General features: G+C 34.8%; 1 protein-coding gene across 3 annotated transcripts in view; it reads right to left on the reverse strand.

Annotated features, from left to right (window-relative positions):
• The window catches only part of SEMA3A (semaphorin 3A), a 465,628-nt gene that overhangs the window by 67,273 nt on the left and 375,578 nt on the right, over positions 1-22,777 (reverse strand). For all 3 annotated transcript variants that reach the window (XM_049641371.1, XM_049641370.1, XM_049641368.1), the window contains one exon: positions 16,907-17,026. In XM_049641371.1, the coding sequence (XP_049497328.1) occupies positions 16,907-17,026 (120 nt within the window). The remainder of the gene's footprint in view (positions 1-16,906; positions 17,027-22,777) is intronic.

A 22,777-nucleotide genomic window follows, 5' to 3' on the forward strand; every position in this document is an offset into this window, starting at 1 on the left:
TCCAATGCCCAACCGACTGAGCCACCCAGGCACCCCTCTTATTTATTATGTTAAGAACATTTTCTTTTACTCCTACCTTTTACTCCTACCAATATATTTTAATTAATCAGAAAACGTCATTTGATTTACCTTATTTTTCAACATTAAACAAGATAAGGCATATATTTTATTATTAAAATATTAAGGTGGGGGCACCTGGGTGGCTCACTTGGCTAAGTGTCCAACTCTTGATTTCGGCTCAGGTCATGATCTCACAGTCACGGGATTGAGTCCCGGGTCAGGATCCACACTGACAGCATGAAGTCTGCTTGAGATTCTCCGTCCCTGACCCTTCCGGCTTGTTCTCTCTTTTCAAAATAAATAAACAAACTTCAAAAAAAAATTAAGGTAATGAATTAAGAGAGGTTCCTATTAATAAATCATCCTGGTAATACTAGAATTGATTTCTTCCATTTATTTGGGATATTTGGATACTCATAAATGTATTTATTCCTAGTTCTCCTTTTTGTCCAATATTGCTATTAGCAATACTATAGGCACCATAGGACTTAAATGCCTTGAATATCTTTGTCTACGTTCTGAGAGATCTTAAAGGTTTCATACTTTTCCACCCACATATTTTATACATGATTCAAAAGACATATTGAAATTTAGGTCCGAAACAAATACACAAAACCACTAAGCAATATAAAAAAAAAAACAAAACCCACAAATATATAATGCCAATTTAATTTTTTCTAGTAAATTATCTTAAATATGAGTATACTCAAATTCTGCCTTTTTCCCCTGAAAAGTACCTCAAAAGCCATAGATGATAAAGCTGGAATTTGTGAATTCTAGTAATATTTTATTCAGAAAAAAGCCAATTTTCATATAATCATAAAATTTACTTTGTCAAAAAGTTTCTCAGTGTGTGATCTCACAAAAACATTTTTTTACTCTTTGAAATAAAAAATCCATTTTATCAGTGAAATGTAAAAATGTCTTTTGATAACTGCCCTTTTCCTGGGACATGGTAATAATTCAAGCTCTCATTCAAGGATTGCATTGACAAGGGACTTTTCCTGGGAGTTGCCTCTGATTAGGCCCATGGGGTCTAGGGGAAAAAAAAATTCTATAAGAATGTGGCCTGATTCTTAAAATAAAATAATGATTTAGGGACCAGGGAAGATTTAGGTCAATTTTTATTTGACACAGACCTTGGCAACTTTTTAATAACATGAATATTATTATAGATAGAAAGTAATTATCCTGATTCCAACACTAGCAGACCTTCACATTTCTATCATCCTCTGGTCAGAAAGTGTTCTCAAAAATGCCAGAAATTCAGGGTCTCTTCAAAGAAGAAAAACATGTTCAAGTGTGATATAATTAGCAGTTTCTATGGCTTTTGTTCTTAAGAGACAATAATAGTTTTGATTCTTGAAAATCTCTAATTATATGGGAAAGGAAATTCAAGGCAGAAAAGAAGATAATTTATAGCATAATTTCAAAGTAAATAGAATTGGGAGAAAACAATTCTTACTTCACACCCTGTTTAATCTGCAAGATCTTATCCCTTAAGAAATAACAATTCAAATTTTACATTAGCTATTATTTTTTTTGTACTTTCCTAATCACACTCTACTGAAAACAAATATTGTTATTTTAACAAAACAACTTCCCTTATTTTTAGTTTTACTTTTGCTTTTAGGATTCCATGTATGTGAACTAGAACAGTGAGAGTTGTTAGTTATATTTACGTGAAATTTAGAAAGTTGTTTTTTAATCAGACATTCTAGATGTTTAAAATAATATATTTTATGATAAAATCATACATCATATAATCATATCACAACCCTATAATTTAAAATTTAAGATTATAATACAAAATTTAAAGTTGTAATTTTTAAAATATATAATTTTTGGTTTTACATTTGGGTTTTATTCTGTTTCTTTGTATAAAAATCTACCTAGTATTTTTTTTTTTTTTTAATCAGCTGGATGCTTTTGACAAAAAGATATTTAGAAGAAAATTGCCGATCACGTATTTTAAATTCGATGTTGCTATTTTGCATCAAATTTATTATTTAAAATATTGTCAGTACTAGTCTAGCTGTAGTGAAAGACAGTTAATTTATAATAATGTGCTTTGAAAACTTTTTTTCAAGTGCTTGAAGCTTCTCTGAACCCCAGAAGTCACTGCCTGCACCACAGTTTTTTTTTGTAATTCTTAACCTTTAGCAAGAATGTAGTGGTGGGAGATTTTATGGGCTATCATAAATGTGCTAATAATTGTATTAATTTGACACTGTCTCAGCAGAATGGATTCAATCAAGCAGGGGAAGGTAGGTTCTATGAGCTTGACACAGAGGTCTTATCAATGACCATTGCTTGAAATTCCAACCAAGCTGTTCACGGGACACACCTGGCTAGTGCTTATATCTCCCCAGCTTAAATGGAATCAAAAGCCACTAATTTAAAAAGGCTGATTAGAGGAATTGGAGAGTTTGGATTAGACCACATCAGGAGCAGTAATTTAACGTAACTAATGAACACGCACACATTCACATTCACACACACACATTCTTGTGTGCTATAAATTTCAGCTGAGATGTAAGATAATCTACTCAGGGAGACTGGAACAAAACTATTATGTCTCTATGTCTCTTCTTTAAGAATCAAAGATATAATATATTTTGTAACATATTTCAGCCTAGTCCTCAAATTTTAATGTAGGATCTCAAGAGAGTGCAGATTCTGGTTTAGTAGGTCTAGGTAGGCTCTGAGATTTTACATTTCTAACAAGTTCCCAGAGATGCACATGCTGTTCATCCAAGGGCCAAACTCTTAGCAGGAAAAGTTTATACCAACGAAGTTTTCAGTTATTTAAACTATGCATACACAGCACAATTCATTCTGTGAACCATTACAGGATAAAATCCTTTAACTCTGGCAAATCTTTGTTGTTGTTGTTTTTAAACAAATGTACCTGTATTTTCCAAGTTTCTATCTAACTTGATAAACATTTCCTATGTGTGAAATCTTTAGCAAAGTACAGAAATACACAAATCTAAAAAATGGTGAATACTATAATGAACATGTTAGAGAACAAAACTGAAGAGTTTGGAAGACATGGGTTTACTCTGTTTTCACTCAACAACAGGTAGCGACTATCCTCTTGTAAGTTGCTCAAATGTTATTACTGCAGTTTTCTATTTTACAGTGGTTTTGCGAGGATGAAGTGGTCTTACAGGAAGCACTCTGAACAGTATAAAATCCTATATGAGTACAGGATTTCAATTGTTCATGATTATTTCAATTATTTCCTTAGGTAAGGACATCAATTTTCCAAATCATTGCTTTAATTATTATTAAACCTTCCAATATTCAGTATAAGAACAATGTCACAGCATTTACAGTACGGTGGATCCAATTTAAAATGACTTCTGATGTTTAAATCAATTTTCAATTTTTGTTCAGTGCAGGCAGTCCATTGAAACCGTTATCTTGTTTTTCTTTGTCAACTCTGTCCAACTGTCTCTGCTTTAAGAATGATTATGTATTTTGATTGCTAATATAAAGTTGTTTCCAGAGATACCTAATCAAGACTATTAAAGGTATTTTCTAAACCAATTTGATGCTCCCAACCTAGTTTTTAAAAGTACAGGGTTTGTCATTTGATTTTAATAACACTAAGAAATGGTTTCAATGTCTTTAATATGGATTAAATTTAAGTTAGTTCTACTTTCCAGTAGATCTACTATTTCTACATTTTACATTTCTACATGAAATAACTATTAAAATATACATAGAACCACACTCAGCATGGAGCCTGATGCCGGCTTGATCCCATGACCCTGGGATCATGACCTGAGCCCAAATCAAGAGTCAGACGCTTGACCCACTGAGCCACCCAGGCACGCCCCTATTTTTAACCTTTTGAGGAACCTCCATACTGTTTTCCAGAGCAGCTGCACCAGTTTACATTCCCATTAGCAGTGCAAGAGGGTTCCCGTTTCTCCACATCCTCACCAATACCTATTGTTTTTTGTGTTGTTGATTTTAGCCATTCTGAAAGGTGTAGATGATATCTCATTGTAGTCTTGATTCATATTTCCCAAACGATCAGTGATGTTGAGCATCTTTTCATGTATCTTTTGGCCATCTGGATGTCTTTATAATTAGGAATATGACATTATGAATTTCTATTAGCACTCAAAATACATAATCATTCTTAATGAAGAAACAACTGGAAATAGTTCACAAGAAAAAAAACCAGTAATAGTGTTAATGGACTGTCTGCATTATATATGTCATTATAATAACAGGTTATAAAAACCTATGTTGTATTATCTACAGCTTTTCTGATTCCAACAGATTTGCATTTTTTTTCCCTTAAAACTTAAAAGGGTTTCCAATTTCTCATTTTTTTTAACTCTCTTATACACACATTCTCTAAGAAAAGACTGTAGATGTAGGGACAAAAGATAGTCTCCTTCATAATCGTTCCACCTTGCTGTCATTTCATAGTAAAAGCCTCAAAGAGTCAGTGGTACTGATACTGAATCAAAGTGTGAAAATCAACTGAATAAAAACATTTCATGTTTCATTAAAAGAAAAATAGAGAGTATGTCCTCCGCTTAAACAATGGTTTTACGATATTAGGACATCTTGTAAATACATGCATATGATCCTGTAGATATGCTATAACTTTTAGGGTTTTCATTTATAAAAAGTTCTGTAAGTATTAGCCTGAGGGCAGGGATTGCTCTTACTCAGCTGTTTCTTATAATAGTTCTTGGTACCCCGAGAGTGCTTAATGCGTGTAGAAAATGGAAGTTGCCCAGAGAAATGTGTTGGTAGCTAGCACTTCACTGTGTGATTACCAGTAACCTAGGAGGACTTACAATAGAACTGCAGGGGAAAAGGAGAGAATGGCATTCTATGTTAGTAACCGGGGTGAGTGATAAACTTAAGTTATGTACAGAGAAATAGAAATATTGTTGAATGAGATGAAAAAGGACTAGACTTGGGGAAAGTAAACATACTCTTTAAAAAACAAAATAAATACACTGAGAAACAGCAATTAAATCAGTTTAATCTCTGCCTAAACATGATCTATTTTTAATTTCCCATTAAAATGTAGCTATTTTAACCCTATCATATTACATAGATCTTAATTGTTTTGCTAACAATCATATATTAATATATAAAATGGTAATCTGAGTATTTTCACGAATATATGTTCCAATAACATTATGTACTTCTATAAACTGTAAAAAAATTCCTTAATATGGATCACATCTAATTTACACTAAAAACTTCAGGGTTAGACCTTGGTTAGATAGAAGACTTTATGGTGTCATTTGGAGATTTTTATTTTGGTGTGTGTATTATAAAATTTATTATGATAGACGTGTTTATTATGGTTGAGGGATGAAAACACAATCTAATTAGGAAGTTATTATTTACCATAGGAATTACTCTTTTCTTTTCTCCCTTTATTCCCCCTTCCGTTTTAGCTTTCTTTGCAGACTCTAACCAATGGACAGATCTCTGTCTAAAAAATGTATTTTTCTTCTTTATTATGAACTGTTTTCTTACCCAAGAAAACATGCAATAGTTCTAAGTAAGCAATTATAACAGCAATTGCTGGCTCAGCTTCCTCAGTTATATTAAAGTATATTAGAGGGGCGCCTGGGTGCCTCAGTCAACGGTTAAGCCTCCGACTTCGGCTCAGGTCATGATCTCACAGTTCGTGAGTTCGAGCCCTGCATGGAGCTCTGTGCTGACAGTTTAGAGCCTGGAGCCTGCTTCGAATTCTGTGCCTCTCTCTCTCTCTGCTCCTCCCTGGCTCATGTTCTGTCTGTCTGTCTCTCTCTCTCCTTCAAAAATAAATAAAACCATTAAAAAAAAAAAGTATATTAGAGAAAGTTTTACTTTGCTATTATCCCTGGAACATTCTATACTAACATACTAGTAACATCTATTGATAACCATGATCCTCGTGAGAATGAAGAGTTTGGGAATTTGTGAGTGGATTAAGGCAGTATTGCTAAGTGGGGCTACAGTATACTTTTACAAAATCAAAATGGCAAAATTAATCAAAATGATAATAATTTTAGTAAAGATTCTACAAATCTTCATGACATGGCTACATTCTTCTTACGTTCTACAGTCTCTGCTGTATCACTACGAAATGACTTCTGCATTGCACAACAACAAGTTGGACCTGTTAACTGTTTGCCATTGTTTTTCTACATCATGCTACCATGTTCCTAGCTCAAGCCAGTCTTTTCAATTGCTTTCAACAAGTTGCTCTCATTCAGGAATTAGAAATGAAGAAGGAAGGAAATAAAAATAGTTTCAGCTTGGAAAAAACATGGAAAATAAGTTCACAGTTTAAGATTCATTAGCACACAATTATCTCAAGGTCTTTCAAAGGCAATTTCATTAGAATTTGGGCACTGATTAGCTGATCAGAGTTATAACTATAAAGGGATGTGATTTTTCTCCCTGTTTTTATTTATAGGAAATCGATAGCAATAACATCACAGGAAGGGCAGTCATTAGTTTTCTTATGGCAAGCGGCATTATGCCACTACTTTAATAATTTCTCTTCAGTCAAAATATTTAATATGACTACTATAAACACAAGAAGGCGACTGATCAAAGGTATCCTATGCCTTGTTGGTTCCACTGAGCCCTATAAGCCCAAATTCTCTAATGTGAATTGTTAGTATAACTAGATTTCTTTCCCTTTAATTCACCCCAAAATGTAATGCTTTATGGTAATCCATGTGTTGTTATTCTTTCCTGCCTTCAGAACTCATTATTTTCATTTAAATTACAAGATTGCTTTCTCATCTTGCAAAACATTGGTATAATTTGTTCATTTATTCTTGAATGTGTTTAGAAAACATATTTTATAAAACAGCCATTCTAGGATACTAAGCAATTTAAGTGGCAGTCAGCCCTTTGATATCAGCCTTGGCACTGACTAGCTTTTACAGTCACTAGGCATATTAAAGTTCACTAAATTATAAGTGGGTCATAAGACAATGTATAAACTGAAAACACAATTCTGTACTGGCTAGAACTTAAATTCCATTGTATGCTAAACAGAAAAAGCAGTGTGGATCCCAAAGAGACAGTTCTATCTGCTGTCACCTATTTCCATACATATTCATGTTACGATTTTATAAATGTATAAATGGGTTAGCTCTCTTTGATACTGAAACCCTGGCATCTTATTTATTAGCAATTAAATGAGCAAAAGAGATTATTTGGACTTACAGGAATTTAGACACATTTATAAACATATTGAAGAGACACATTTTTGATGGGTCTCTTATGCTCTCAGCTTATATTAAATCCAAAACCAGTTTTAATTTAGTAAATCATCAAGCAAATTACTAAAAACTACACTTCTAATAAATAAAACATTTACATTATACTTACATCAATATATAAATTAGTATTACTAATGAATTGCAATTAGTTTTAAACTATGTATCTTTATTTTAATTTTAATTAATTAACTTGTTTATTTATTTTTTTTTTACTGTTTATTTATTTTTGAGAGAGAGAGAGAGAGAGCACGCAAGCGGGGCAGGGGCAGAGAAAGGGGGGTGGAAGATCCAAAGTGCGCTCTGCGCTGACAGCAGTAAGCCCGATGTGGGGCTCGAACTCTTGAACTGCGAAATTATGACCTGAGCCCAAGTCAGGTGCTCAACCGACTGAGACACCCAGGTGCCCATGCATGTTGATTTTTGAATCAAAATTTATACAGTACCACATGTATAGTGGTATACAGTTAAAAGTGCACAACTTATGTGATGATCCAAAGTGCTACAGGAAATTGAAAGATTGGGGCGCCTGGGTGGCTCAGCTGGTTGAGCATCCAACTTCTGCTCAGGTCATGATCTCATGGTTCGTGGGTTCGAGCCCCGCATCGGGCTCTGTGCTGATAGCTCGGAGCCTGGAGCCTGTTTCAAATTCTGTGTCTCCCTCTCTCTGTCTGCCCCTCCCCCACTCGCACTCTGTCTCCCTCTGTTTCAAAACTAAACATTTTTAAAAAATTAAAAAAAAAAGGAAACTGAAAAATTGATTAGAGCAGGGTGTGGGAGGTAGGGGTGGGAACAAGGTGAAGGAGCTTTGATTTTCACTTGCCTCATTTCTTAAATCATATAGTGACATAAACAATTCTAACCCGAAAATGGTCTTTTAAAGGGTAAAAAACATACTTAAATCTTCTTACTAGTATTATTGGGAAAACATTTTAAAGACCCTTTTCCTAGATAACATTTTGTAATTTATATTTAGTTGATATGTGAAGTATAGAACATTTTAATGACTCTTTGTCATATGTAAGCAACTTAGTGTGATGAAGCTTAAAAACTGCTTTTTCTTTTCATGGAAGCAAAGGAATGGTAGATGTAATTTCATCAAAATGTACAGACATCACTAAGAAATCGTGCATGTACAGACTCCGGCTAAGGAAAGGGCATATGTCATCCTCACTTTACCTCATCAGTTCATTCTCGTCTTTCAGCCACTTTCACTGCTTTCCTAGAAAAATACTGGCTGCTCAGTTAAGTGAGATTGTGCATTCTACTACATTTTTAGTGATGTGGCATATTTAGGTATTTTATGGTTCCATTCCTTAAAATTCTCGCATAACATTATAAAGCCAGCTAACATCAACTAAACTGTTTTGTTTTGGTAAGAGTCATCACTTTTGCAAATGCTTTATATGGATTCACTCATACATAATCCTCATAACTATCTGACAAGGGAGGAAATATCATTATTTACATTAGAAAAAGGGGACATGAAGCACAGAAATCTTTTTATCTGCCATCTACAGTTGCTCAGCTCTTGCCCAACTCAAGGAGTCAGGCTCCACAGACTCTGCACTTTTAACCACTATCCCAAAAGTCACCAATGATGTCCACACGTGAGAAATAAAAAAAAAAAAAAAAAAAAAAAAAAAAAAGCTGAGCTGTGATAGAGCAGGATAAACAATTTTCCTAGCATTCTCAAAAGCAATCAATGTCTTCTCAATTAATTCTGGAAAAATTGTTAATAAAGAATTAACCTAATGATTTCTTTTCATAAATGACGAATATTGCACTTACTAGAGCTAAGTTAACACTTGGAAAAACTTGGTTCATCATTTCATTACTTCTTCTGCTAATTTCGTTAAGCTTAATTTGATTAAAATGTTATTTGCTATTTTAATACTAAAGCTAAATTTTATTTATTCTTGATGTACTAAATGCTCCATGACAATAATCAACTAAAACAAAATAACCTGAGAACAGATTAAAAAAAGGCAAACATCACTTTCAGACAGGTTCACTGTATTAATCTGCTAAATGTGTATTATGTGCTATGTTGGGAGCCTATAAGTAAATGACAGCAGAAGCAACCAAAGCTGTCATGAGCATTTACTGTATTATCAGATACTATTCTTATTAACCTACATGGACTGTCTCATTCATTCTTGGTACAACGGTATAGTAATATTAACCATGTTTTACAAATCGTAACTGGGTGATGAAAATAAGTAAATTGCCTCCTATGTCATACAGGTAGCAGATGGAGTACCTGGGATACAAACACAGTCAGTTTAACTCCAGAACCTGCAAAGCAGATTGTTCAAGAATTTCTTACTCGGTATTTCCCAGAGTGTAAGGCAAAGTGGTAGTTCCCATGATAAATACAAGTGAGTACCTATGTGCTCTTGCGATTCAAAGCTGGAAAGATTAAAATCAATCAGTAGAGTGGTATGGTTAAATGAAAAAGAGAGTAAATCTGAGGACAACCAACTATTTGATTAGAGTATGCTAGTGTTTAACACTGGAGAAGTCATTTAGGATCAGAAGATAAAGGACTTGACAGGCAGCAAAATCTGGATTCAATTCACTTGTAAACTGAGAGATATAAATGATTTTTGAATGGGAAACTATTGTGATAGCCAGTATAGCTGTTATTAGGGAGCTATCTGACAATGGTATCTAAAAAGGAAAAGTATATATGGCTTAATGTTGTTAGGTAATCTAACAAAATTAAGTGTAAACAATAATTTATTGAGTGAAACAACTTTTAATCATCAGAAACTACATGCAGAATTTTTTTTTGTCCTAAGTTTGAGGATTTCCATTCTTGGCATGTTTATGTGATTTGGTATTTGTAAAAATAAACAGCACACCTCTTCTCATGAGTCAACATTTCTCCTTAATTCAGGATTCATTTTATTGGGCATGTGAAGATGACACCTCACGAGACAGTTAGAATATATAAATGAGCAAACATTTCACCTACATGAAAAGACAGTTACTTTATAACTTTTTACTGTTTTGATATTTTTTGAGACATTATAAATTAAAACCTTCCAGTCTGAAAGCTCCTGAAATCTACCACTATGGAAGTATTTGTGTCAAGCAGACATCTGATAATATGGCAACTTACTCTTCCCACTAAGAGTGATTAGAAGGTAACAAGTGTTTTGTGTGTTTTTTTTTCCCCAAAACTATCCATGCCATTAAAATTCAATGGCATCACTTGCTGTCATTCAGCTTTATCTGGCTAAAATCCTTTAATTCGCTAGCCCCTGCTGTTGGGGAGCTCTAGGCTCATCACACTTAACCTCTGCCTAGGCTTCTCAGAAAAGAATTTGTTTCAGTCCATTCATAGTTTCAATAGTTGAGCAAGCCACACGCAACTGCACACTGGTCTTTTACCCTGAGCACACTAATCTGATTGTTTTTCCACTCTACAAACTCTGGGTCAACAATCAAGCTGCCGCCAGAAACTAATTAATTTGCAAACAGGCTTCTGTTTTCACAGAGGGAAAGCTTTTGAGAGCCATGTCAGAGAGGCCGGTCACACCATGGTTACACGCATTGTCATGGCATCCACTTCTTTGGGTAAATCTCTTGCTTGATGTCACTGCACACATGAACCCAGATTACCCAGTCAGCAGTAAATCCCTATTGAGGCCCACTGAGCTCTGAATGTAGTGAGGCTAGAAGAGGAAATTGGTATAGACAGGCTCTGTATTCATTAAACTGATGGTAAGACTAGAGAGAATAATGTTAAAAACCAAGAAGGAAAAAGGGGGTGGCTTCAATTTAAAGAATTTTCCAAGATATTGTCTCATTTTTCTACATTTCCATCGATTTTAATTTAAAAAGTGGGATTCCATTAAATAAATGTAATGATATTTTGAAATGTTACTTTTCTACTCTCATAATTCACTGACAAATTTTGAAATAAGTGGTTCAAAGTGTGTGTCTAATATGCCATACTGGAGAGTTGTACCAGTTAAAAGCGATTATGTTCTTTACACAAAATGTGAAATAGAAAATAGGTCCTCAGAAAGGGAGACTAAGTAAAATTATATTTTGGTAACTTTTTGCTCTTTATGAAAAGAGAAATCATATTTAGTGAGTTTCTTAAATTTATCATCACTTGCAGAGTAGGATAATTTCATGCTGTGTATGTATTTTTTAAAAAGATTATACTTCTGGGGGGGAATGCATTATTTATCAGGCTTAACATTTTTCTAGGTAATAGATTCAGGAGACAAAACCTCAGGTGACCACTATGTTGTGTTTAGGTACAGACTGTTTTTAAATATTACGTACCTTTGCTTCAGCATAATTTCAGCAGAAATAATCAAAAAATACTATAATTTTTATTAGTGACTCTTTACATTGATACCTCAGAATGTTTAATGAATAAGAATATAATTCGTGGGAGATGTAATTCAAAAGTTAAAAAAAAAGACCGTATCCCTGTTGCTTTTTTATAGGCTATGAAAACAAAGAAGACATTTGTGGTTGCTGTTGTTGTTTTAACTGAACGGTCACTCAACTTCTATGATACTCATCTGCCCATATAACCACTAAATAAGGCATCCAGAGGGCTTTTTCCTCCCAGGTCAGCAAAATAATACTGACTTATGTAAGCCAGGAAATAATTCAGAATGGCATCGTTAAGAAGTCTGACATTATACAGAGCCAGATAATTCATTTTATTATTAAAAAAAATCCAATTCGATACTCTGACAGTTTATGCCTTTGAAGATGGCAGAATTAAAACAGAGCATGGAAAGAGTTGTACAAGCGATTTGAGATTAGGTATCTGGTACTATGTAATATTAATTTGTGCTCTCATGGTTTATTTGCGGTCACATTTCTTGGTTCTATTTTCAGAAAAATGTCTAGTGGAGAAACTTGAATGTTCAGAGAACATGGAAACTCCTAGTGCACGACCGCAGAGGACAGCCACCCCGGTAGCAGTGGCACAAGTGAAAGGAGGTGGAACGATGACCTGCACACCGTTTCCATCACAGAAAAGAGCAAGGGGGCTGGTCTAGCCACGGGCAGGATCCTGTGAAGAAATTCCACTACAAGAAAACAGGTCTTCCTGACATGAATGGGAAGGCCTCACACTCCGGGCACTGTAAATAGGCCAGTTTGTGCTCACTGGGCCTTCGCTCTCTCAGGGAGGCATGTGGTTTCGTATATTAAACCTGACTTGGACTGCCCTTTCACCCTGACTCAAATATAATCACTCACAGAATGGGTCTGAGGAAGCTTCCTAAGCATGCTCCAGCCAATGGAAGTGAAGTACAGGATACTGAGAAAAATCACATTTATTAAGTGCTTACTATATGTCGATTGTTTGCCTAGAACTTTTTTACACATTATCACATTGTCAGTTTTTCACTACTGTAAGAGGCAATCCCATTAAAAGTAAAGGCAAGGTGAAGCTTACTGTAAAGACTGTAGTCTTTCCCCCATTTCATATTACATCCCACCATCAGTCCTAGACATAAACAATACTGGAAACAGTGTCCATCAAAAAGAAAAATAAAAGTGGGTTAGCAACTATCTGCTCTAATGAATGGTTAACACATATAAGTAGGTAGCAGTACTTACATACCAAATGGTTAAGAAATCATGACTGCAACAGCACCATAGACTTAGTTTTCTTACTATGAATATATAGAGAACTGTACCTAATTTTCACACTCTTAGTAAGTTGAAATTGGAAGTGAAGTTTAAATGAAGTTAAAATGACATAAGATGGAGAGAATTTATAATGTACAAGAAACAAAACAGTGAATTTGGGCACATCATGTCAAACTCAAACCAGTACATTTTTTTAAATCACAAGTTGTTCTAATACCTAGTAACCTTAAACTAGGGGCTAATTTAAAAAATCATATTTAAAGCACAGTTATGTAAAAATCAATAGATTCCTCCTCTTATGTTTCTTCATCAAAAATTGTTACTCATTCTGGGGCACATGAGTGGCTCAGTTGGTTAAGCGTCTGACTTTGGCTCAGGTCACCATCTCACAGTTCGTGAGTTCGAGCCCCGCGTCAGGCTCTGTGCTGACAGCTCAGAACCTGGAGCTTGCTTCAGATTCTGTGTCTCCTCTGTCTGCCCCTCGGCCGCTTGCACTCTATCTCTTGCATGGTCTCAAATATAAACATTAATAAAAATTTTTTTAAATAAAATTGTTACTCATTCCTAATTTTTCCTATTTTCGTATTATTCCTATTTTCGTTTATTAACTGTCTTCAGCAGCATTAAAAGTCACCTAAGATAGGGCAACTGGTGCATCCGAAATAATTGAATAGGTCTGAATTGATTTGAGAAAAGAAAAGTAAATCTTTTTCTTTGAGTAGAAGAAAAACAAAATTAATTTTAATAGGCCCAAAGACATTCCAAAAAGTACCTTGCTAGTATTTTTTACTTCTGTCAGCACAAATGATTGTGTAGTCTATGCTGATGCCTTAGACTCATTTATTTTATGCATGAATATGTAAACATTATGTTTCCAATTTTATTCTGGAATGGCATTTAATTTCATGAGGCCTGTGATTCACACAATCCCTTGGTTCTATCTCAAATGTGTCCGTACCCTCCATCTTGCAGCAGTTCTGGTTTCTGCACCCTGTCAAATGTAACCTTTGTGCTAATTTGGTAAAATCAGTTCTCACGTTTAGTGCTGAGAGACTGATAACCGAATTCTCAAATGAACTACACATTTGCAAGATGAAGTACAGAGCTGTGGACAATGACTGCTTTCCCACAGTGTAAATTCTTCAGACTCGGCTGTCAACATGTAAGTGTGCAACACAAAAGCAGCTTTAACTTGATGACTTTTTTCCTCCAAGGCCATAAAAATGAAATGGATACTATAGTCTCCCTTATGTTATTCCATCTTCTTGGATTTTCTTTCGCATCGACAGTGAAAGCCTGTATGCCCTTTAGAGTTCTTAGTAGATCAAAGTCTCCTTGCTGAACAAAAAACAAACATTTTTCCCTCCTACATAACTATTTCGGTTTGAGAACAGAGCAGATAGCAATGTTGAAAGAGGTTTTTTTTCCCACCATTTTGCCTCCATACAAAGACCAGGCTTAATAATTGACAGTGGATATTTCAAAATTGCTCCCTGAGCTTTTTAGAGTTTGGTTCTTTTATAGTTTTATACAGATAGTATTATGGTGATTTCAGCATCTTTTCCTTTCCTTGGTGAGGCCGCTAATTTCTCATAAGGTCACCCACTATTCCTCCTATGACCCCCCCCCACCAGGATGGATATTTGACTATATGTCCAAACCCTTTTGAACACCACAGTGTGTTTGCGCTCAATTATGAATGATTTGAGGCATCATCTGCATTGAAGAGAACAAACAACGGGGAAGTGCTGTCAAACTTACTAAAAACTTGAGAGAGCAGGGAACAAGGGAAACTAAGAGAAGTGACTCTTTAAAGAGAAAGGGCTACTTAACAATAAGAAATGCTGCAAGAGATATTGTCCAAATGGAGAGACTGATTTAAATAAAGTGTACAGAAAGTTACCAGTTATCACCAACTGCTTTTGGAGAAGCAGTTTCATGGACTCAAACTCAGGTTTAAAGTTGGCTAAAGGGAGCATAAACTTCCCTAAATGGACTTAGATGCATAGGGACTTCATATCACACCATGATTAAAGGAAGGGTTTGGATAGAACAGACAAACAAGTCTTCCGTTGAGGGGAGAAAATCATGGAAGGAGAGATAAAGACCACAAAAGAAATGTACATTGGGTAAAACTATGAAAAAAATATCAATACAATTAAGTGGAAAGGCAGCATGGTCAAACATGGAAGAGGCACACCACTCATTAATACATAAAAAAATAATAGGATGATCAGAAATGTTGTTGCAGGAGGGCAGAGATGCTGAGCTAATGGGAGGTGTGTTTTATGTTTTCAGTAGTCACTTTAAAATAAGAGACATTTCAGGACAAAGATTATTATACACAACTCACGGTCTCTGGAAGTTTCAATGAAGCTCAACAGCAGAACTGTGATCTTTCTCTAACAAACCAATGAAAGAGAGAGATGATGAAAGGAATTTTGGGTTCCAGGAAGGGCAGGAAAAACAAGTGTGGTAGAAGTTTGAAGAATGAGAATATTCAAGCATCTTAATGAGAACTTAGACGGTAACCCATGAGCTCCATTCTTGTTAATGAGGCAAAATAAAACGAGGAAAATTGTATTTATTTATTTTAGGCATATAAATTTCGTACATTTTCTCCTACACTAAATTTATTTACATACTAAAAAGAGAAAGAGAGTAAAAAAAAAAGTATCTACTTGATCAAGTTGAAGCCAGTGCCTGAAGTTCAGGAAACTGGGTTCTTGTTACAAATCTTGTACTACTAGATTAGATAGAATCTTAGATAAAATATTAGTCTTAATTTCTTCACCTATAAAAACTGAAAGAGAATTTAAGGAAGATGAAAAGAGAATAAAATGAAATAATATAAAGTCCTGGGGTGCCTGGGCGGTTCAGTTGGTTGGGTGGCTGACTTCAGCTCAGGTCACGATCTTGCGGTCTGTGAGTTCAAGCTCCGCATCGGGCTCCATGCTGACAGCTTGGAGCCTGGGGCCTGCTTCAAATTCTGTGTCTCCCTCTCTCTCTGCCCCTTCCCCATTTGTACTCTGTCTCTCTCTGTCTTTCAAAAATGAATAAATATTACAAAAAAAATTTTTACAAACAATAAAGTCCTTTGAAATTTTGAAAATATTAATGGAATACTACTTGGCAACGAGAAAGAATGAAATATGGCCTTTTGTAGCAACGTGGATGGAACTGGAGAGTGTTATGCTAAGTGAAATAAGTCATAAAGAGAAAGACAGATACCATATGTTTTCATTCCTATGTGGATCCTGAGAAATTTAACAGAAGACCATGGGGGAGGGGAAGGGAAAAAAAAAGTTAGAAAGAGGGAAGGAGGCAAACCATAAAAGATTCTTAAAAACTGAGAATAAACTGACGGTTGATGGGGAGGGAGGGAGGGGAAAGTGGGTGATGGGCACTGACGAGGGCACCTGTTGGGATAAGCACTGGGTGTTGTATGGAAAGCAATTTGACAAGAAATTTCATATTAAAAAAAAAGAAAATATTTTCAACATAATGTTATTAGCATTACAATTTTTTTTAAATGTTCAGTAACGTATGATGCTCTCAGGGCACTATGAGAGATGCGTGGAGATAAAATGTACTACACGTTGACATCTGTCGTGTTGTCCATGTAAGACTGGTAAGCCCTCTTATCTTTTTCCATTGCCTCCCTTCCGCAGCTCCAACCCAGATCTATTTCTTTCCACAGTTAACTGCTGAGAAACTTCAGTTTTGGCATGAAGCAAATATTTTCCTCAATTTTTAATCTCATCTTGCTCTGTTTTCCCTATTTTCTCACACCCACAGTCATGAAGTCACTAGCTCGAGTTTAAGCGCATACTAAATCTGAAGTCACACCGCTGGTACCGTACAGGGAAAGTTCTCCACTGACTTCTCCAGTTAGACGTGTTACGTAACATGCTTGTGCTCTTGCACACACCACCTACCGTTGAGCCACCTGGAATCATGCTGCTCTGTTCTGATTGGGTGATGGTGCCCGAGAGTTCTGAAGATCGCAAAATCTCGCCCCATAAAATCAGCTGCGGTCCCGGAGTATAATTCTCCATCTATGTTGTGACAGAATAAAACCACATACATATACTTTAATTCAATTAAGGAAAGAAAAACAAAATGAATCAAACAGAAGGAAAGTCTCAAGTTATGACCCTGCTAGAAAGAACACAGATATGCTATCTGCATCATTATGCAATTACTCATTTTTATTCTGTGTCTTTGTTGAGGAGTATTTTATTATGAGATCACTCACTGATTAAGCATCTACTCCGTAAGTCCTGACTTCAAATAACTGAGTAAAATATGGTTCAGTAGACATTACTAAGACCTAACATTTATTCTTTTCTACTATGATGCGAGACAAAGTGCAAAATACAGAGGTATAAAGCTACTGCTGTTCTAATATCCTTATTTATTAGGGTAGGATATCACTGTAAAATCTTCTATGGTTTTTATTTTAATGGAAATTAAATTGTCAATGTATTTCCTTTTCAGTGGTACCTGAGTTAGTAAGATTTTACAATACTTTAGAAAGAACTAGTATTTTCCTCACCAATAATTTTTTCTTGCTTTTATTTTTGAATGTATCAGGTGGGAGAAGGGTTCTTAGTAAAAGTTATCACATAGTCTAAAAACAAGTCCATCACGTAGTTTCATATATTAAAGAAATGTATCTGAAGAGGAGGAAATTTTGATAAATATAGGTCATAATCTCCATAGTTCAAGATTCTACTATGTTTTTTACTCATTTTTACTGAAAATAAATCAACTCTAGGTCAGAGTTTAATAAATGAGGAATCATAATCACAAGGTTAAAAAAAAGGAAAAGAAAAGAGGGAGGAGAAAAAGAAGTTAATATTTACTGAACACCATTCTGTGTTTGCTGGGGAGTCATGCACTGGCTGGACACTTTCCAATTATCTCATTTAGTTCTGTCAACCACCGTGTGATGTAAATGGTATCCCTACTTAGCAGTTCAAGAAACCCAAGGCTGCTCAGCTGATGACTAGGATAGTAAGGGTAAAAGTTCAAACTCAGGCTTGTTTAATCTCAAGCCTCTTACACTAAACTACACCAGCTTTTAATAAACTGAAGGTTGTATAAAAATTTATTTTCTTTCCTTTAAACAGAAAATACCTCATATTATTTCATCTAGGAAATACAGTATTGCCTACTTACTTATAATGAATTATCAGCAAAATGAAACAAAAAATATGAAATCATCTTTAAATAAAATTACCAGTAAACTTAATACTATCTTGCTGATCATTTGGATAAGTTAATGTTTCTGAATTCAGTGCCTTGAAAATTAAGCAGAAAATAAAATAGGCATAGATAAATTATAACTTAAACATTTGTATAACACTATTATTTCCAAGGATTTTCATATTTATAATGAATTTCATATGTATATTGAATATATGAATCAGATTTCTCATGTGATATTCTTTGTTCACATCCTCAATTCTCACTTCCACATGAAGGTTTTATAATGAAAACAGGCATTCTCAGTGGTCTAACTCAAATCAGTTCCTTTGGTAAAGCTTGTGGTTCTCTGGAAGTGTCTCGATGCACCAATCTTTGGACGACGTCCAAGGCAGTGGAGAAGAGTGACGCAGAGAGAATCAGTGCATAACTCCAGATTATAACTTGAAATATTACTAAATGACACCTTATCTTATGGACTTTTAGGATAGTGATCATTTACTTTGGGTTGTTGTGAATCAAGACAAATAAAAAATGATGATGTGACAACATATTAATGAATGGTACTCATATAACATTCTAAGCTGTCATAATAGGGTATCTTTGGGATTTAAAAGCATCTTGTATTCTCTTCACTTAATTAAATATCAAGTTCAAATCTGACCTCTTCTCCCCATAATAGTTGCAATAATATTTTATCTGCCCACAAGGTAAAAAATAAAGCTTTTCTTTTTTGTTTGTTTATTTATCTTTACTTATTTATTTTGAGAGAGAGAGAGAGCGCGCAGGGGAGGGAGAGAGGGAGAAGGAGATGCCCAAGCAGGCTCCATGCTGTCAGCACAGAGCCTGAAATGGGGCTCGATCCCATAAACTGTGCGATCATGACCTGAGCCAAAATCAAGAGTTGGATGCTTAACTGACTGAGTCACCCATGTGCCCCCCAAACAAACCTTCTCTAAGCAAACATTCTATGAATGAGCTACCTATGAGTTTCAAAGGTAAATGTTTATTGTCTCCTTAACTTTTACTTATATTTAATCACTATAATACTTTTATTAAGGTTACTTTTTTATCTTTTTACAAATAATTAATAGATGTAACAGATTTTTAAACTTCAGGTAAATTAGTTTTCTTGAGATGTGTGAAGAAGAAGGTACTAATTAAAAATGTGTTGTAATAGCAGCCTAAAATGTTCATGTTAATTTCAAATATTTTCAGGTTGCAACAGCTCTAATAGGATGCCTTGTGTCCTCTTTACCTTGAAAAATCAAAAGTATTAAATTATTCATTGAACCTCACTGCCCTTTCAAACATGTGTTAGGTGATAAAAATCAGGAAAGGTGAAAAGAGAATCACCAAAAGTGAAAACTGAACAATTTCATATCAGAGTGTAGTCAGACAGAACATGTCCAATAGGAGGTTTAATCAGAAATGGAAGAGTAAAGAATGTCATTAATTATTCTTTTCTTGGGGGTATGCCTGGGTGGTTCAGGTCATGATCTCATGACTCATTAGTTCGAGCCCCGCATCGGGCTCTGTGCTGACAGCTCAGAGCCTGGAGCCTGCTTCGGATTCTGTGTCTCCCTCTCTCTCTTCCCTTCCCCCATTCACATTCTCTCTCTCTCTTTCTCTCAAAAATAAGATATTAACATTAAAAATTTTTTTAAATATATTTTTTATGTCTCTTTGACTTATTACATAATTGGAAATTAGTAGATTTAATCCCTTTCCCTCAATCTTTTTTTTTTTTTTTGCTTGTTCAGTGTGAGTAAAATCCATAATTATGGTTGCTATTATGTGTAAACTCTATTCACAGGAGAGCTGAAATAACAAAAACACCACCAAAAGAAAGTGTTACTTAGATATATAGAGGTATTTGCTTCTCTTACTAATATATGTACTTGTTTTATAATTTCCACTTTTTATCCGCTCCCACATAAGGAAAGCAAAAATCAATATAAATGAAGGAAAAGGCAGAAAGACTGATTTTGTTTCCTTTTTTGACAATAGAGAAGTAGGTCATTTAGAGAAAGCAGGGAATTCTTCAGCAGGAGAGCTACTGATCAATTTAGTACTAAAAACAGAATTAAAGAACGGACTCAGAAACCAAAGGAAGTTTGCAGTTTAGGCACCAGTTGCCTCCAGTCATAGGAAATTCCCTCCCACCTGAATATTATTTTTAGCAAGAGTCATCTGTGAGCTGTAGCGCACCAGACGATTAAGAGGCCATGAAGGATACATTCTCATATTACCAATGTTCAATATCAGTAACTTTTTAAAGTAATATATATTTTAATAACGTATTTTTTTTTTATTTTTAGAGAGAGAAAGAGAGTGCACGAGTAGGGAAGAGGGGCAGAGGGAAAGAGAGAGAGAGAAAATTCCACGGACCCCAATGCAGGGCTCGATCCTATTACCCTGGGATATGACCTGAGCCAATATCAAGAGTCAGATGCTTAACCAACTGAACCACCCAGGCACCACAATATCAGTAACTGTTTTTTATACCAGGCCTTAAATCAGAATTTCTGCTTCGATGTCAACCCTTAGCAGGGATGAATGCTCCACAGAAATTGTACCACATATTTATTAAGCTGGCCCAAATGTACAGGTGTTAAAATACTCTACTCTTGCATTTTTATAAGCAAATAAATAATCATCAACTTAGAATATATACTATTTAATAAACTTGTGTATTTCCACTATGGATTAAAGACCTAGTACCTTTTGTGGCTATATAAAATGATCTAATGAAAACTGAGTATAAGAAACTTACTATACCTCAGTTGGCTTATTTTTGAACAAACATGTTTAACAAAAAAAGTCACCTTGCCAACTTCTTTTGCAGTTTCTAGGTCATTAATGAAGTTATCAAATTATATGTTGATTCTTGGGCATAGTGCTAATTTTCCAGTTTTCTGACCCTTAATATAAGTCTTCTTCAAAATCTGAAGTAGTAGATAGGTAAATGTTATCCTACAATGATTCAAATAGCATTATGGTTAGGATACATATTTTTTCCATATATACTAAGCTACTAGTGAAATAAAACATGAAATTTATCCAATTTTATTAAATTGCTGGTACAACAGTATACTCAATGAGCTGTTATATATATCAAAGTGGTTGTAGATACTCTAATAGTTTTTAGTCTCTACAGAAAACACCCTATAGCAAGTCTGATGTCTCAAAAAGAACACATCAGACTAAGAAAAACTAGTGCTGACAGATGTAACTAAGAACCTAAAAACTGTCAACTATGAAAGTCTGCTAGTTGAGTATACTGCCATTCTTAACTGTAAGCCTTCTAAACTGTTTCTAAGGAAAGCATTCTTTACTGAGATGAACAAAAAGTTGAGTGAACTGCATTTCCACCATGGCAGAGTTACCTGAGAAGCATGTGTTGAAAACAAAAGTTCATATGTACTCTGGACTTTATGTTCACAGCTCAATATGAAGTAAAAATGTGGCTTAGATCAGTTAATGTATTGGATTACAATTCCTAAGAAGGGTGTGGTGAGAAGTAGAAGGTAAAAAACAAAAAAAAAAAAAAACATTTCCTGATGAAACTGCAGCATTACTAACACAGGTGTAATGTGGGACATGGATGGTGAGCAAAAATCAAACAAACCTAAAGACAAGCCATTATGTTGTTAACACCTTAAGTAAATTCCACTCACAGAATAGCACAGTAATGAGAAACAGAGGAAAAATAAATTTATGTGTCTCTCTCTATTACATGGATACACACACACAGACACAGATAGACACACACACACAGTGCATGGATGTAATCCATTTCTTGAGAGTAAAAAGGTGTGGGAATAATTTTACATTTTTACATTTACTGAACATCTTCTCTGTATGAATAAGTATAATGTGCTGGCTGTGTTATTTATATCGTACTTTTAAAACTAACATTTTTAAGTAGTTAATATGTGCATATGGCACAAAATAAAAAATATAAAATTTATAAGGTATCAAATCTGTCTCTCAGACTCTCAGACTCCTTTACAGCAACCACTATTACTTTTTTTTTCTTGGTTTCCACTTCTACATATATTCCAGAAATATGTAAGCACTCAAATGTGATATGCTATTAAATTGTCTTATTTAGTTCTCACAACTAGCGGAATTAGACTGTCCATGCCATTTTACATATAAAGAAATTGAGGCTCAGAGAGGTTCAAATAATATTTTCAATTACAGTTAATTAACCTAGGGAGTACCTCTTTGATCTAATACCAGGTGAGAGCATATTCTAATGTCAAATTACATTCTTTCCTGGGGCAAGGCAGAATTCTAGCTTGGGGAAACGGATCATAACTAAAAGTCCTAGACCCTTGCCATAGATTTCAATAATATGATTTAGTGATGGATTATTTCTAAATTATTAGGATTATAATGCCTGGAGAAGGCTTCAATGAGGAAATAAAACTGCTTTTCAAATTGACTATTGCTTTTATGTCATGAAAACGTGAGATGACACTTAATTAGTGAAGAAAATACAAGATTTTATTCTTGCAGCCACACCTGGCATTTCTTCTGAGCAGGGGAGAAACTGCTATTCTTAATAAAAAATAAATAAAGTCATTAAG

This window comes from Panthera uncia, chromosome A2 (genome assembly GCF_023721935.1).
Source record: "Panthera uncia isolate 11264 chromosome A2, Puncia_PCG_1.0, whole genome shotgun sequence".
Classification (NCBI taxonomy): domain Eukaryota; kingdom Metazoa; phylum Chordata; class Mammalia; order Carnivora; family Felidae; genus Panthera; species Panthera uncia.